The sequence below is a fragment of the Eptatretus burgeri genome, chromosome 15, assembly GCF_056783735.1.
Source record: "Eptatretus burgeri isolate ZD-2024b chromosome 15, Ebu_testis_v1, whole genome shotgun sequence".
NCBI lineage: Eukaryota > Metazoa > Chordata > Myxini > Myxiniformes > Myxinidae > Eptatretus > Eptatretus burgeri.
Genome location: NC_140975.1, coordinates 603,444 through 615,978, shown reverse-complemented (window position 1 = coordinate 615,978; position 12,535 = coordinate 603,444). Strand labels below are relative to the sequence as shown.

Genomic DNA, 12,535 nt, shown 5'->3' with positions numbered 1-12,535 from the left:
CTCATGTCTCCACCTCACTACTCTTCAACACTCCATCGCTGAACTCTGCCATTCTGCTGACTGCATCCCCTAACTAACTTGTGCTCCCACGTCGTCCCTTACACTATAGCACATCCTTTTAACACTACGTAGCTAAGCTATGTCCCATCTACACACTCACAGTCTGTCACTGTCCTGAAATATTCTTTTCCATCTCCCTTCCCAAATCTCAACTAAAATCCCTCTAACTAATCCATTCCACGGGTTCCATGAGAACTTACCCCTGCCCCATGAAGCCGGTCTAACACTAACCCTTCCCCCAAACCAGTGTTATCCTGTGCCCTGGCAGGGGGGTCTTCCACCCCTTGCCAGGGAATCCTGTTCACCCGAAGCGAGGCTTGCTTTTTTTTTCTTTTTTTTTTTTAATGCACGTGTACCAGCGCGGCAACTCGCAACCTGCACGCTTTTTCTGCATGACGTCATGGCAGCTGTTCGCGTACCTCGTCCCTCTTGGATGGTACCATCCGGCAGGGATCTCCCCTCCTGCCGGATTCCAACCCTACGTGCAGCCATGACGTCACCCTGCGCATTCAAAACAAGCCTCGTGTTCGAGGGGTTCCCCATACGAACACATGTGCTCTGCCCGTTGGAGCTTCACACACGCCCGCGTGGAGAAACCTCTGTGTGTGTGTGTGTGTGTGTGTGTGCTCGTCTTTCACCCCGTCCAATTCACCCTCTATCTCCCGTGTCTCTGCCAACTCAGTCACTGCATCACCCATTACCTCCCTTGTCTCAGCTATTATTTCTGCCGTCTCCACGTGTCTTGCCGTACACGTCTGTCACCCCCTTTACTTTTTCCCTCTGTGTCACCGTCACTTTCTCCGTCACCTGCTCGAGTCTCGCCCAACGCGTCTCCAAAATTAATTTGCCCTCACCCGCCTCCATTGCGGGTCTGACAGCCGCTGCACTCCCCCAGCTCGTTCGCTCCAGCACGTGGCAGTGCCATTTTGAGCTCCACTGCCCGCGTTTCGCTCCCCGCAATTGCCATTATGCCTGCCTGCAGGCCTATGCCCATGCTCTGCATCTCACCCCGCATTTCTTCTATTTCTTCTTTCATTCCGCTTTTTATTTCTTTTATGTTTGTTTCCATTTGTTTGTTCACTCCATCTATTTTGCTATTTATTGCTTTATTCATCTCCTCCAGCATGGCGAACAACTGAGCCATGTCGAGTGCAGTCGGCTTGGCAAGGCTCGGGGGCGGGTGGGGGTGTCATCCCCCGCGGCCTCTGCCGCTGCCGTGCCCATTTCAGGTTCTGGGTTCTGTTGGGGAAATTCATCCTGCACCATAAGCATTTCCTGCTCGAGGTTCTCATCCTGGGCCATGGATTCTAACATTTCTAAATCCATTCGTACTAACCCCGGCTCCCGCTCGCCTTGAAACGCCATCTTATTTCTCGGAAGAAATTAATTTGAATCGCTCGTAATTTGGGGGGAACGGGGGGGGGGGGGTTGCTTCGCACACCACTGGTCCGACTCCCGTAAATTTAGTTGGAGACCAAGGTGGATTCGAATCCCACACTTCTGTACACCAATGTTACGAATTCTGGGCCGCCTGGCGTGCGATCGGCCACGTACCTCTAATGGCAGCCGCGTCGCCCACCGGACAGACAATTCAGTCGTGACCTTCCTGGAACGACCGCCAGGAGCCAGTCACGGGTGATGTTTAAGCTCACCACGATCGTGCCAATTGCCCACCTGCGCAGGATCGGGTTGCTCGCCAAATTCGACCTACCTAAGTACCTGCACGAGAAGTCGACCGAGCGATCGTACCTCGCCGCAGGTCGGCCTAGGACACGAACCGCTTAAGCGGTCTGTTCCGTGCTACAGTGATATCCGAGCGGTGTTATCGCCGACCTCGACGGATGTGATTCTGGACAATCGACGGATGTGATTCTAACAGCAAGGAGGCATGAGACAAGAGGGGCGGGAGTGGAACGGACAAAACAGTGGGGAACAGACACATTAGGTGAACTGTGGAAGGGAGAGGGATGGGGATGGGACGGGGAACTTGGCGAAGAGAAGATGGACATTTCAGGGACTTTCAGGAAGGAAAGCAGGAGAAATGAAGGAAGTGGGCTTGGGTGGATTATCGGGGGTAGAAAAGATCGAGGATTTGGATGGGGGAAGATAAGAGGTGGTGGTGAACAGCTGTTTTGAAAGCCTGGAGGGAAGAATGGGAAAGAATAGAGTGAGGAAGTTTATTCCAAAGGCGGGAAAAAAGAGGAATGAAAGAGTGAAGATGAGCAGTGATTCGTGATTCTGGTAGTTTTACCAGAAGGGGGTTGTTGGCGGACCTTGAGCGCCCTGTGGAAATGTGGTGGGGACAAATCGCAGAGAGAGCAGGGGGGCAAGGCTGGAGAGGAGTCGGTAGAAGACAGAAAAACCACCGACCAACCTGCGGTGATTGAGTGAGAGGCCCAAAGACTCAGCTTCATTGCGGGAGATGCCGATGATCTTAAATGCCCTGGTTTCGACAGCGTGAAGCCGAGAAAGGTGGGAGGCAGGAGCACCAGCCCAGAGGAGAGAGCAGTACTCCATCAGGCTACGGACAAAAGCTTTGTAAGTGGTCAGGAGCTCAAGAGGGCCGAGGAAGGACTTTGCACGACGGAGGATTCCCAGTCGGCGACTGGCTTTTGAGGCGAGGTTGGAAATGTGACTTTCCCAGGAAAGGTCATGGCAGATAGTGAGACCTAGAAGCTTGAAAGAAAAGACTTCTTCCAGAGGATTGTTGAAAAAGTGGATGGGGGGGTTTTGTAAACGGTCCTTTCGAAGAGACATAGTGAGAGTGTGAGATTCTGCCATTATTATGGTCAATTTGATCTGAAAATAAATGAAAAATTCAATGAGTTATGAGGAGCCAAAATGTGAGTACATTTTTTTGGGACACCATATATATATATATATATATATATATATATATATATATATATATATATATATATATATATATATATATATATATATATATATATATATATATATATATATATATATATATTGTTGCGGATTCGCGCCCGCCGGCGTGCTGACGGCCACGTAACTCGAATCGCGACACGTCGCCCACCGGACGGACAATCCAGTCGTGACCCTCTCGGACTAACGCCGGGAACCAGTCACGGGTGGACCTTTCGGTCTCACCGCGATCGAGCCAATCAGCCCCCGCGTGGGGTAGGGTTGCTCGCCAAATTCGACCTACCTAAGTACCCACGCGGAGGGTAGACCGGGCGATCGCACCTCGCCGCAGGTCGACTTCGGACACGGGCCACTTAAGCGACCCGTTCCGTACTATCAGAATAACCGAGCGGTGTTATCGTCGACCTCGACGGTTCGATTAATTATCGGGCGTATTCAGCCCACTACCAACCCTTTACGTGAAGCAAGATGAGGATTCAATGGGAGAAATGACGAAGCGAAGCGGGAAACAGTTCAACACAAAAGCACATTTATTCGCGGCACACGGGAAGCACACATATTCAATTCCACCAAAAGCACACAAAAAACACAATTCCATTTACACAAAAAGCAAATATAAAAGCGAAAACACAATGCCATTTACACAAAAAGCAAATATAAAAGCGAAGACAATGCAGAGCTAATACCGACTACCGAGCACACGGCAACACTTATACAATTCTACCTCACAGACGGCGCCGACAACACATACCCAAAACCAAGGAAAGAATACCCTCAAGGATGAGGCGGGCCTGAGGCCGAGACCGGGTCGCGCCTAACCGTCTGGTGATGAGACGCGGAGCGGCGATGGCGCCCCAACTCCGCGGACAGTGTCTGGCAGGGGGTGGGAAAGGGGCCCCCTTGGTCGCACTATCTCAGCGCGGGGGGAAACAGGAGGGGGTTGCTGATGCTCGGGGTATAGAGGATCTTTATTATGTGTGACGAGCGTCTCCACCTCGGCCAGGTCGCGCTGTCGGCCTCCCTCGGGTGCAGCTTCCTGCACGACGCGAGCACCCCCTCGTCTGGTGTCACCGCCTTTCCACAGCTCCGTCCCCTCCGTTCCGCACACGACGAGCAGCTCCACCGCCCGCGAAGTCTTGACCCTCTGCTTCCGACTCTCCTACTCTCCGCCTCTCCGCCTCGGGACTCTCCGACTCTGGACTCTTCTTTGGACTCTTCTTTGGACTCTCCCCTTCTCGACTCTCCTCTTCTCCTGACTGACGAACACGGTCCTTTTATCCGCCCCGTAACTTCGCCCTCTCATCTTTGACCTTTCACCTCGCTCGCCATTGGCCCGAGAAAAAGTGGGCGTGAAGGCTTTTTGATCCACAAATTTGCATATATCGATCGTCCTGGAGGCGGGGCCAAATCGTCCCTCGCTCACCGATTGGACGGCAAAAAGTGGGCGTGTGTCGTTTTTGATCCGTTTTTGAAGCACAAAATCCGTGATTTTGTACACGCTGTTCGACGCACGCCCTGCACGAGTCCAACACCGGCACCCACAGCGGGGCAAGAACGGTGGCGATGCTACGGTTGCGAGGTGTGACGTGAAGGTCGTGGCGGTTGTGGTGAAGCGGTGGTTGTGGTTGTAATCATGGCGGTTGGTCCAAAATAAAGATAGTAAAAGAAAAACTGCTATCCTGAAGAGTCGCAGCACGCATAAATGACATGTATTCCCACTAGACAACGGGTTTGGGCCTAACTACACATGCACTTACCGAGATACCTCACCTAAGGGACCTGAATGGTGGTTTGCGAATTTGGTAACCACAACAATATATATATATATATATATATATATATATATATATATATATATATATATATATATTGTTGCGAATTCGCGCCCGCCGGCGTGCAAACGGCCACGTAACTCGAATCGCAGCACGTCGCCCACCAGACGGACAATTCTGTCGTGACCCTCTCGGACCAACGCCGGGAGCTGGTCACGGGTGGGCCTTTCGGCCTCACCACGATCGTGCCAATCGGCCCCCCGTGTGGGATAGGCTTGTTCGCCAAACTCGACCTACCTAAGTACCCACGCGGAGGGTAGACTGGGCGATCGCACCTCGCCGCAGGTCGACTCCGGACACGGACCACTGAAGCGATCCATTCCGTACTATCGGGATAACCGAGCGGTGTTATCGTCGGCCTTGACGGTTCTGATTAATTATCGGGCGTGTTAAGCCCACTACCAACCCATTACGTGAAGCAAGATGGAGATTCAATTAAAGAAAAGACGAAGCGAAACGGGAAAACAGTTCAACATGATGCACATTTATTCTGCGGCACACGGAGATCACATATATACAATTAAACAGAATGCACATAAAGCAATTGCAACAAAAGAAACACAACAATGCAGATCTACAACCGACTACGTGTACACACGGCAACACTTACACAGTTTTACTTCACCAGACTGGCGCCACACACACGTTTACACAGAAACAAAAGAAAAGGGCCACCCTCAAAGACAACGGGGCCTGTGGGCCAATATTTGCGCGGGACCTGAAAGAGCGGTCAGGTCCGCGAGACCGGGTGGATCCTACCCGTGTCTTTGTGATGAGCTGCAAATGTGGCAGCGCGGCAGTGCCCCGACTTCGTGCTCCTTCGCGGGTTTCGTTGGCACTGCTTGGAGTGGGGTGGGAACGGGGCTCCCTTTTCGCACTATCTCAGCGCGGGGGAAAAAAAGGGCGGGAGTTGTTGATGCTCTGGGGAAAGAGTATAGCTGACTTGCTTGGGTCCCGTGACGAGCGATTCCACCGCGACCTCGTCACCGACCGCCGTCTTCCTTGCCTCAGACCCGAGCTCTTCGGTCTCTTCCCCAATTCTCCTCAGCCGACTGCAGCAAACCACCTGTACGCCCTCACCTCCCGACTCCACTCTGCGCTCCAACCCGACTCTGCCCAAAACGCTCTCCGCTCTTCTGAGGCCGACTCTGCCCAAACCGACGAGACCGACTCGACCCAAACCGACTCTGCCGCTGCCACACTCTGCCGCTGCCACACTCTGCTCTCCAAAACTGACTCGACTCAAATTCGCCCCGCGCTTGGCGCTTTATAGGCCGGCAGGAGAACCCATATGCAAATTTCTGGATCAGAACGAGCTCGGGGGTGGAGCCACGCTCGCCCATTGGACGGAGGAAAAGGGGCGTGAGTCTTCCCTGATCCTAGAATTTGCATATCTCCATTCCACACAGATGCGTCTGGAGGCGGGGTCAAACCGCCCCGCGCTTGCTGATTGGACGGATCAGAAGTAGGCGTGTAGCATTCCTGATCCGAATTCTCCTCGGGAAGGCCGCATTTTGCACTCGCAGCTTGGCGCGCGTTCCGTACGAGCCCAGGACAGCCTGACGCTCGGTGCTCACAAGTGGTGCGGGAATGGCGGTAGAAGGAGGAGAGGTGAAGGTGGTGGAGGGTTTATGGTGGTGGTTTATGGCCATGGCGACGTTTGGAATGGCGGTGATGCGATGTTTGCGGGAGCGGTGATGCGATGTTTGTGAAGGTAAAGATCGTGGCTGTTGGCGTTGTTGTTGTGAAGCGGCGTTGTGGTTGGTGGTTGTTGTGTGATGGCGGTTGAGACGTGGTTGGTTCAAAATAAAGAGAACAGAAAAACGGCTATCTCAAAGAGTCGCAGCCCGAATGAATCACATTTATTCCCTCTAAACAACGGGTTTGGGCTAACTACACGTGTACTTACAGAGATATCTCACCTACGGGACCTGAATGGTGGTTTGCGAATTTCCACAACCGTAACAATATTTATATATATATATATGTATATATCCCTTAAGCTAAATAAAATACGAGGTGATTATTATCACTAACTGAATAAAGATTATTTGGAAGGTCGATCTGTTTTGGGGAACAAGGGACATTTTTATTGGGCAGATTGATTATCTTCCAATACAGAAAAGAGATACAAGGTCATTTAAAAATGCCAATATATTATTAAAATACACATGTTCAAGCACATTGATGTAATAATCATGTATTTGAGTACATTTCCCATTAAATGATTAAAGGGTTATAATAATACATTGTGCTCTATGCTGAAAACATTTACTTTTTCAAGTTAATTATCAATCAAGTTTAATTGGCAACTTTTTTATTTTTTTATCACCCTTAAACCCATTATGCTAATTTTGGAGAAATTTGCATCGACACTACCTCGAGCAAAGTTGAAAGATGTCAAAAAGTTCCACCAAGAATAACCCAAAACCAAATGTTTTTTTTTCTTTTCCATTGTGACCTCTGTGACCTGAAGTCCCCACCACCTACAACATGAACCTGGGGTCAAATCCAAAAAATCGTTACACATTTCATGCATCCCGCATTGTTCATTACATATACAAAGTTTCATTAAAATATGCCTGTAATTGCATTTTTTTTTTTTGGTCTTCAATCTTTTGACGCTGCTCCAGGTGGCGGCACCAAAATGATACTGCTCTTGGACCTTCATGCCATGTGGTGATCAGAAGTACCATGTTTGGTGAATTTATGTCCAACCATTTATAGGAGGTAGCGTGACGGACGGACAGACAAACGGAGCAGATTACAATACCCGGCCGTTGTTTTTTCAAAAAGCGTGGGGATGCTAAAGGAATTGAGTTTTAATCCAGGCTCATGCCTGTAACAAGAAAAGAGACCCGTACTGCATGTTTCGAGGAAACTGCCGCTGATGACATCTTTGTTGGAAATTTCCTTGAGTGAGGGTCCCATGTGATATCGTATTGGCAAAAGCCTTTCCTTCCCCTGGAGCAATAGGTGTCATGGCGCATGTTCCTCATCAGCTGTACCTTCTAACCTTAGGTGAAAGAACCTGACCTGGTCTTACTCGTTCTGGCCTCAAACTGCCAACAGCTTCGCTCGCTCGACATGTGGAGATCTAGTGAGCTGACGGAGGTCGGATTGGCACACCTAGCATCCCGGTGTAAGAATATTGAGGTGAATGACCTGATAGAAACATGGATACAATGCTTGAAGGTTTCGGTGATTGAATAAGGTGAAAGTGGTATATTTGGGACAAAGATATTTAAAATTTAACACGAAATGATGTAGATTGCTCATTCTCACATCAAATGTAATTTGTATAACAAGTTGACTCTGCAGTTACAAGCATTTGCAGTTTAAAAAAAAAAAATATATATATATATATTTTTCCCCCTCCATTGAAACTGGGACAAAGTTGTCTCATTTAACCTTATGTACTGCGGAAGGCACAGATTTTGTGTAGCATCTGCAGCAATGGCAAATTGTGTCAGATAGTATTCACAGCATTTCTGTCGGGCCTTGCGGCATCCCTCTGACTGTTGGCTTGAGTAATGTGCGAAGGCGGCCATAGTATAATTTTGAGCCTGCTTGTTGAGTTGTGCTGCAAGGCCTACATGCTTGACTAGCATCTGAATGACCACGGATGTGTTTGATCGACAAAGTTGTCTCGTGTGACAATAACATTATTGTCCAATTTATCCATAGATTGATTTTGTCCCTTGAACAGGATATGTGTCCAAGATAGCCAAGCACATTCGTGCGTCTATGTTTGTCTGCACACAAGTCTCCTGTAATGTATATCGATCATTCTGTATACCCCGATGAGACTCGGCACGGAGGATATATTTCACCAGTGTCTGTCTGTCTGTTTGTTTGTCTGTTAGCGCGATACTGTTGGACCCCGCAATTCGCAGATGCATTCCTGGAAAATGCCGCGATTAGCGAATCTGCAAATGGCGATGCATTGTTTCAATGGGAAAAGGGGGATAGGTTCCCGGCGGTTCCTGATTCATGAAAAATTCCACGAATGTTGACCCCGTGAATTGTTTCACTGCAAAAAAGGGTGATAGGTTCCTGGCGGTGCCTGCTTCATCGAGGAAATTTTTTTAAAGTTTAAAATCTTTTCGACTGCGAATGCTCATGATTAGTTTCATAAAAAATGCTTCCAAAAAAATAAAAAAAAAAGACAACACCAGGTACCGTTTCCAATGTTTATTGAAGGAATGTGATTAACAGTTTATTCAAAGTGATTAACCAACTGTACAGGAAAAGTAAAAAGTACAATTTCAAATTTTTATTTGCACAAACAAACACAGCTTTTCAAATGATGTTTTAAAATCCAGTGAACTCAATGGAATCGTCTGAAGACCACACATGTGGCGGTGCTGATGAATCATGCACCGAAAGTAATGTCGGTGAGGGTGCTGAAGAGTCACTCAGTGAATGGGATGCAGGAGAGGCAGGCGAGGGTGCTGGTGCTCCTGAGGTGGAAGAATTCCATGATCGAGAGCTGCCTGGTGGATTGCCATAGATTTCGTTGTTGCTCCTTGTTTGGGAGCATCACGTCATCCAACCCCCTCTTGATTTTGAGGTAATGCTCCATGACCAGATCGGCGTCTAACAGCCTCTCGGTAACTGACCGAATGGCCTGCAGTATCTCACTCAGGAACTTGACCATGAGTTTGGACCTTGACACCTCTTCTCCATCACTGCCCTCCTCCTCCTCCTCCTCCTCCTTGGAAACTTTAGTAATGGCTCCCAACTCCTCAGTGAGCTCCTCGGCATGTGAGGCAATAAGAACATCCAACTCCTCAGACTCCATGTTGTCAGTCTTCTCCCATCTTCCTTGCCAACCTGACAATTTCACGCCTCTCCTCTGTGTTGTCGGGAAAGCCTCTGAAGTTCTTCACTGCCTGTGGCCACAGGTGTTGCATACATAGTTGAGAGAGGAGATTGGGACCATACTCTGTGCAGAGTGATCGTGCTGCTTAAGCAGACTCCTTGGCTATTGGGCACAATCCTGGACGGGTAGCCACTCCGACACAGTATACCAGCATGCTGGCACTCATTTTGCCGACCTCGGAAGGATGACAGGCCGAGTTAACCCCACCTGGTATTAATTCCACAGCTGAGCGGGATTTGAACTCTGGACCCTAGGATCCAAAGCCTGCCACCCTAACTATTAAGCCAACACCAGGTATATAGTTGAGTTGGCGTTGAGATTCGTGGAAGAATAAGTACAGTGAACGGATCGGGACATAACGGGAAAAAGCAGAACACAAAACATTCATGTCTGGAGTAGACAAAATGGATACAGAAGGAAACTCCAAGGAGGGAAAATTGGAAAATTGGAAGGAGGAGGGATTTGGGTGGTGAGGGCAGAAAAGATCATGGTTAAAGATTGGAGATAACCTGAGATGGTGGTCAAGACCTGGCGGGAAGAATGGCATTGAAGAGTATGTGGAAGTTGATTCTACAGGTCGGGAAAAAAAACAGGAACAAATGAGTGGAGGTGAGCAGTGATCCTGGATTTATATTAGGTAGTTTCACCTGATGGGGGTTGATGGTGGACCATGTGAGCCCTGAATAAATCTGGGAGGGAGGGTGGGCAAGAGGGATACAAAGCATGGAAAGAGCAGAGGGTGTAAGACCAGAAAGGAGATGGTAGAATACAGAGAGACCACTGACCTTTCTGTGCTTGTGAAGTAATCGGCCCAGAGTCTCGGCTTCTTCGTGGGATATTCAAATAATCTTGAAGGCCTTTGTTTCCACAGTGTCAAGCTGAGCAAGATGTGAGGCAGGAGAGCCAGCTCAGAGTGGAGAGCAGCACTCCATCAAGCTGCAGATGAAAGCCTTGTACATGAATAGAAGTTGAAGTGTGCCAAGAAATGACTTTGTATGATGGAGGATGCCCAGTTGGCGGATGGCTTTGGAGGCCAACTTTAAAATGTGGTTTGCCAAAGAAAGATCATGGCTGATGGTGAGACCCAGGAGTTGGAATGACTGCACCTCCTCAAGAGGATTGTTGAGAAAGTAGATCATTATGGAGAGAGATAGTGAGAGTGTGAGATTTGTCATGATTGAAAGACATATTCCAAGTGTTTGACCAGCTTGTGATTTCCCCATCCCCCCCCCCCCCCAACGTCTGAAGAGAGGGAAGAGGCTGCAGCCTGCCTGTGTCAAGGATGAGGGATGTCACGGCAGATGGTGGCGTCATCAGAAAATCGACAAAGGATCAAGTCTCAAAGTAAAGTTTCAAGTTCAAGTCGATTGAAATCACCTAGGATGATTTCAGTATCGAGCTGATGAGTGAGGAAGTGATCTATCATCGAGCTAAGGTGATCTTCAGCGTTGTTTAGTAGTGAGCCCAAAAATGCATATGACTTCAGGATTCATCCTCTCTTCAGGATAGTACATTCCAAGCACCCACCTGAAGGGATTGCCTCAGGTGAACCGGACGATTTCCCTACCCTTCTTCTTACTCCCCTCCACTAAATATTCTCGTCAACGAAGTGGCGCGCTGTATTTGCTCGTGGCGAGGTGCATTGTAAGGATGACATCGTTGGTGAATTGGTCGATAAATGTAATCGAAATTCTTGTTTACCATTCAGATTCTGTGTGTATATCCAGGCTGTAACATTTCTACCAATTGAGCTTTTCTCATCAAATCTTCAACAAGCTTTTATTATGAGATTGTGGAGAACACAACTGAATAAAATGTACAATTTTTTTTTAATTTTTTTATTTTAATTGTTGCTTTCGTCAAGTTTAGTCCAAGTATGAAGCGGACATGGACGGGCTCTGCATTTTCAGATGTTTTCTAGTTATTTATTATCCTTCCGATATAATAGGTGGGGAATAAAAAATATTTCAGACTTTAGGTGGTGAATGACCTCAAGATTATGCATAAAAAATATTGTCATCCTAGCTCTCAAAGTTTGGGCGGTCGTATGATTTTTATGTCAAAATTTGCAATTTTCTAAGTTCGTGACCTTGTGACCTTGACCTTGGGACGAAAATGAAAAATCGAGCTCCGTGGGGCTATGCAGGTGCCATTGGGCTAACCAAATACCGAAACCCCTGCCAGATTCGACAAATCCCCTCGGAGAAGATGTAAATTGAAATCGGCTACCCCCTAAAAACACGTTTTTTTGGGCGTGGCTCCACTCATAATGGGCGCACCATGCCTATTCTCAGGAAAACACAACGAGATCATGATATAAACCTCCCACCAAAATTTTATCAGGATCGGATCAAAACCCACGGAGCTATGCTCGGGACAGACAGACAGACACACACCAATAACGAATATAGTGGTCACTTACTGACTTGTGAACCAATAATAACAATCTTTTTTATTTTTAATCTGGGTTCTTTTTGAAAAAGAATTTTTTGAATAGGGCTCACTTGGCTGCACCTGGATGGGTTTGAAGGTAGAGGAGTAGCAGCTGAAACCTGAATCCTATCCAGGTTCCTCCTGATGACTCTATCTTTGGTTTTTGCTTATTTAGGTTCCTTTTGATGACTCCAATGCAGGACCTATTTGGTCTTCCATTTGATTTGATTTGAATTGGATTTCTTTTTAATCCTATTCTGAATTAAATTGAACAAAGAGGATGCCATGGGTCAGGTGTCTGATCAAAGTGTGATATCTTGGTTGCCGGTCATCAATGCAAGCTGTTATAGTTGTTATCATTATTATTATTACACAGTATTTATATTGTGACTTTCAACCAACTAGCCTCCCTTCATCCCCCCAAGCCCTTCGC

The 12,535-nt window shown here is 47.9% G+C and overlaps 1 protein-coding gene across 6 annotated transcripts in view; it reads left to right on the top strand.

Moving 5' to 3' along the window:
• FBXL4 (F-box and leucine rich repeat protein 4) overlaps positions 1-12,535 on the top strand; it is a 71,522-nt gene that overhangs the window by 34,198 nt on the left and 24,789 nt on the right. For 5 of the 6 annotated variants that reach the window (XM_085857626.1, XM_085857628.1, XM_085857629.1 and 2 more), the window contains exon 6: positions 7,806-7,940. The exons of the other annotated variant lie outside the window; for it this stretch is intronic. In XM_085857626.1, coding sequence (XP_085713752.1) covers positions 7,806-7,940 — 135 coding nt within the window. The remainder of the gene's footprint in view (positions 1-7,805; positions 7,941-12,535) is intronic. 6 annotated transcript variants of the gene reach the window in all.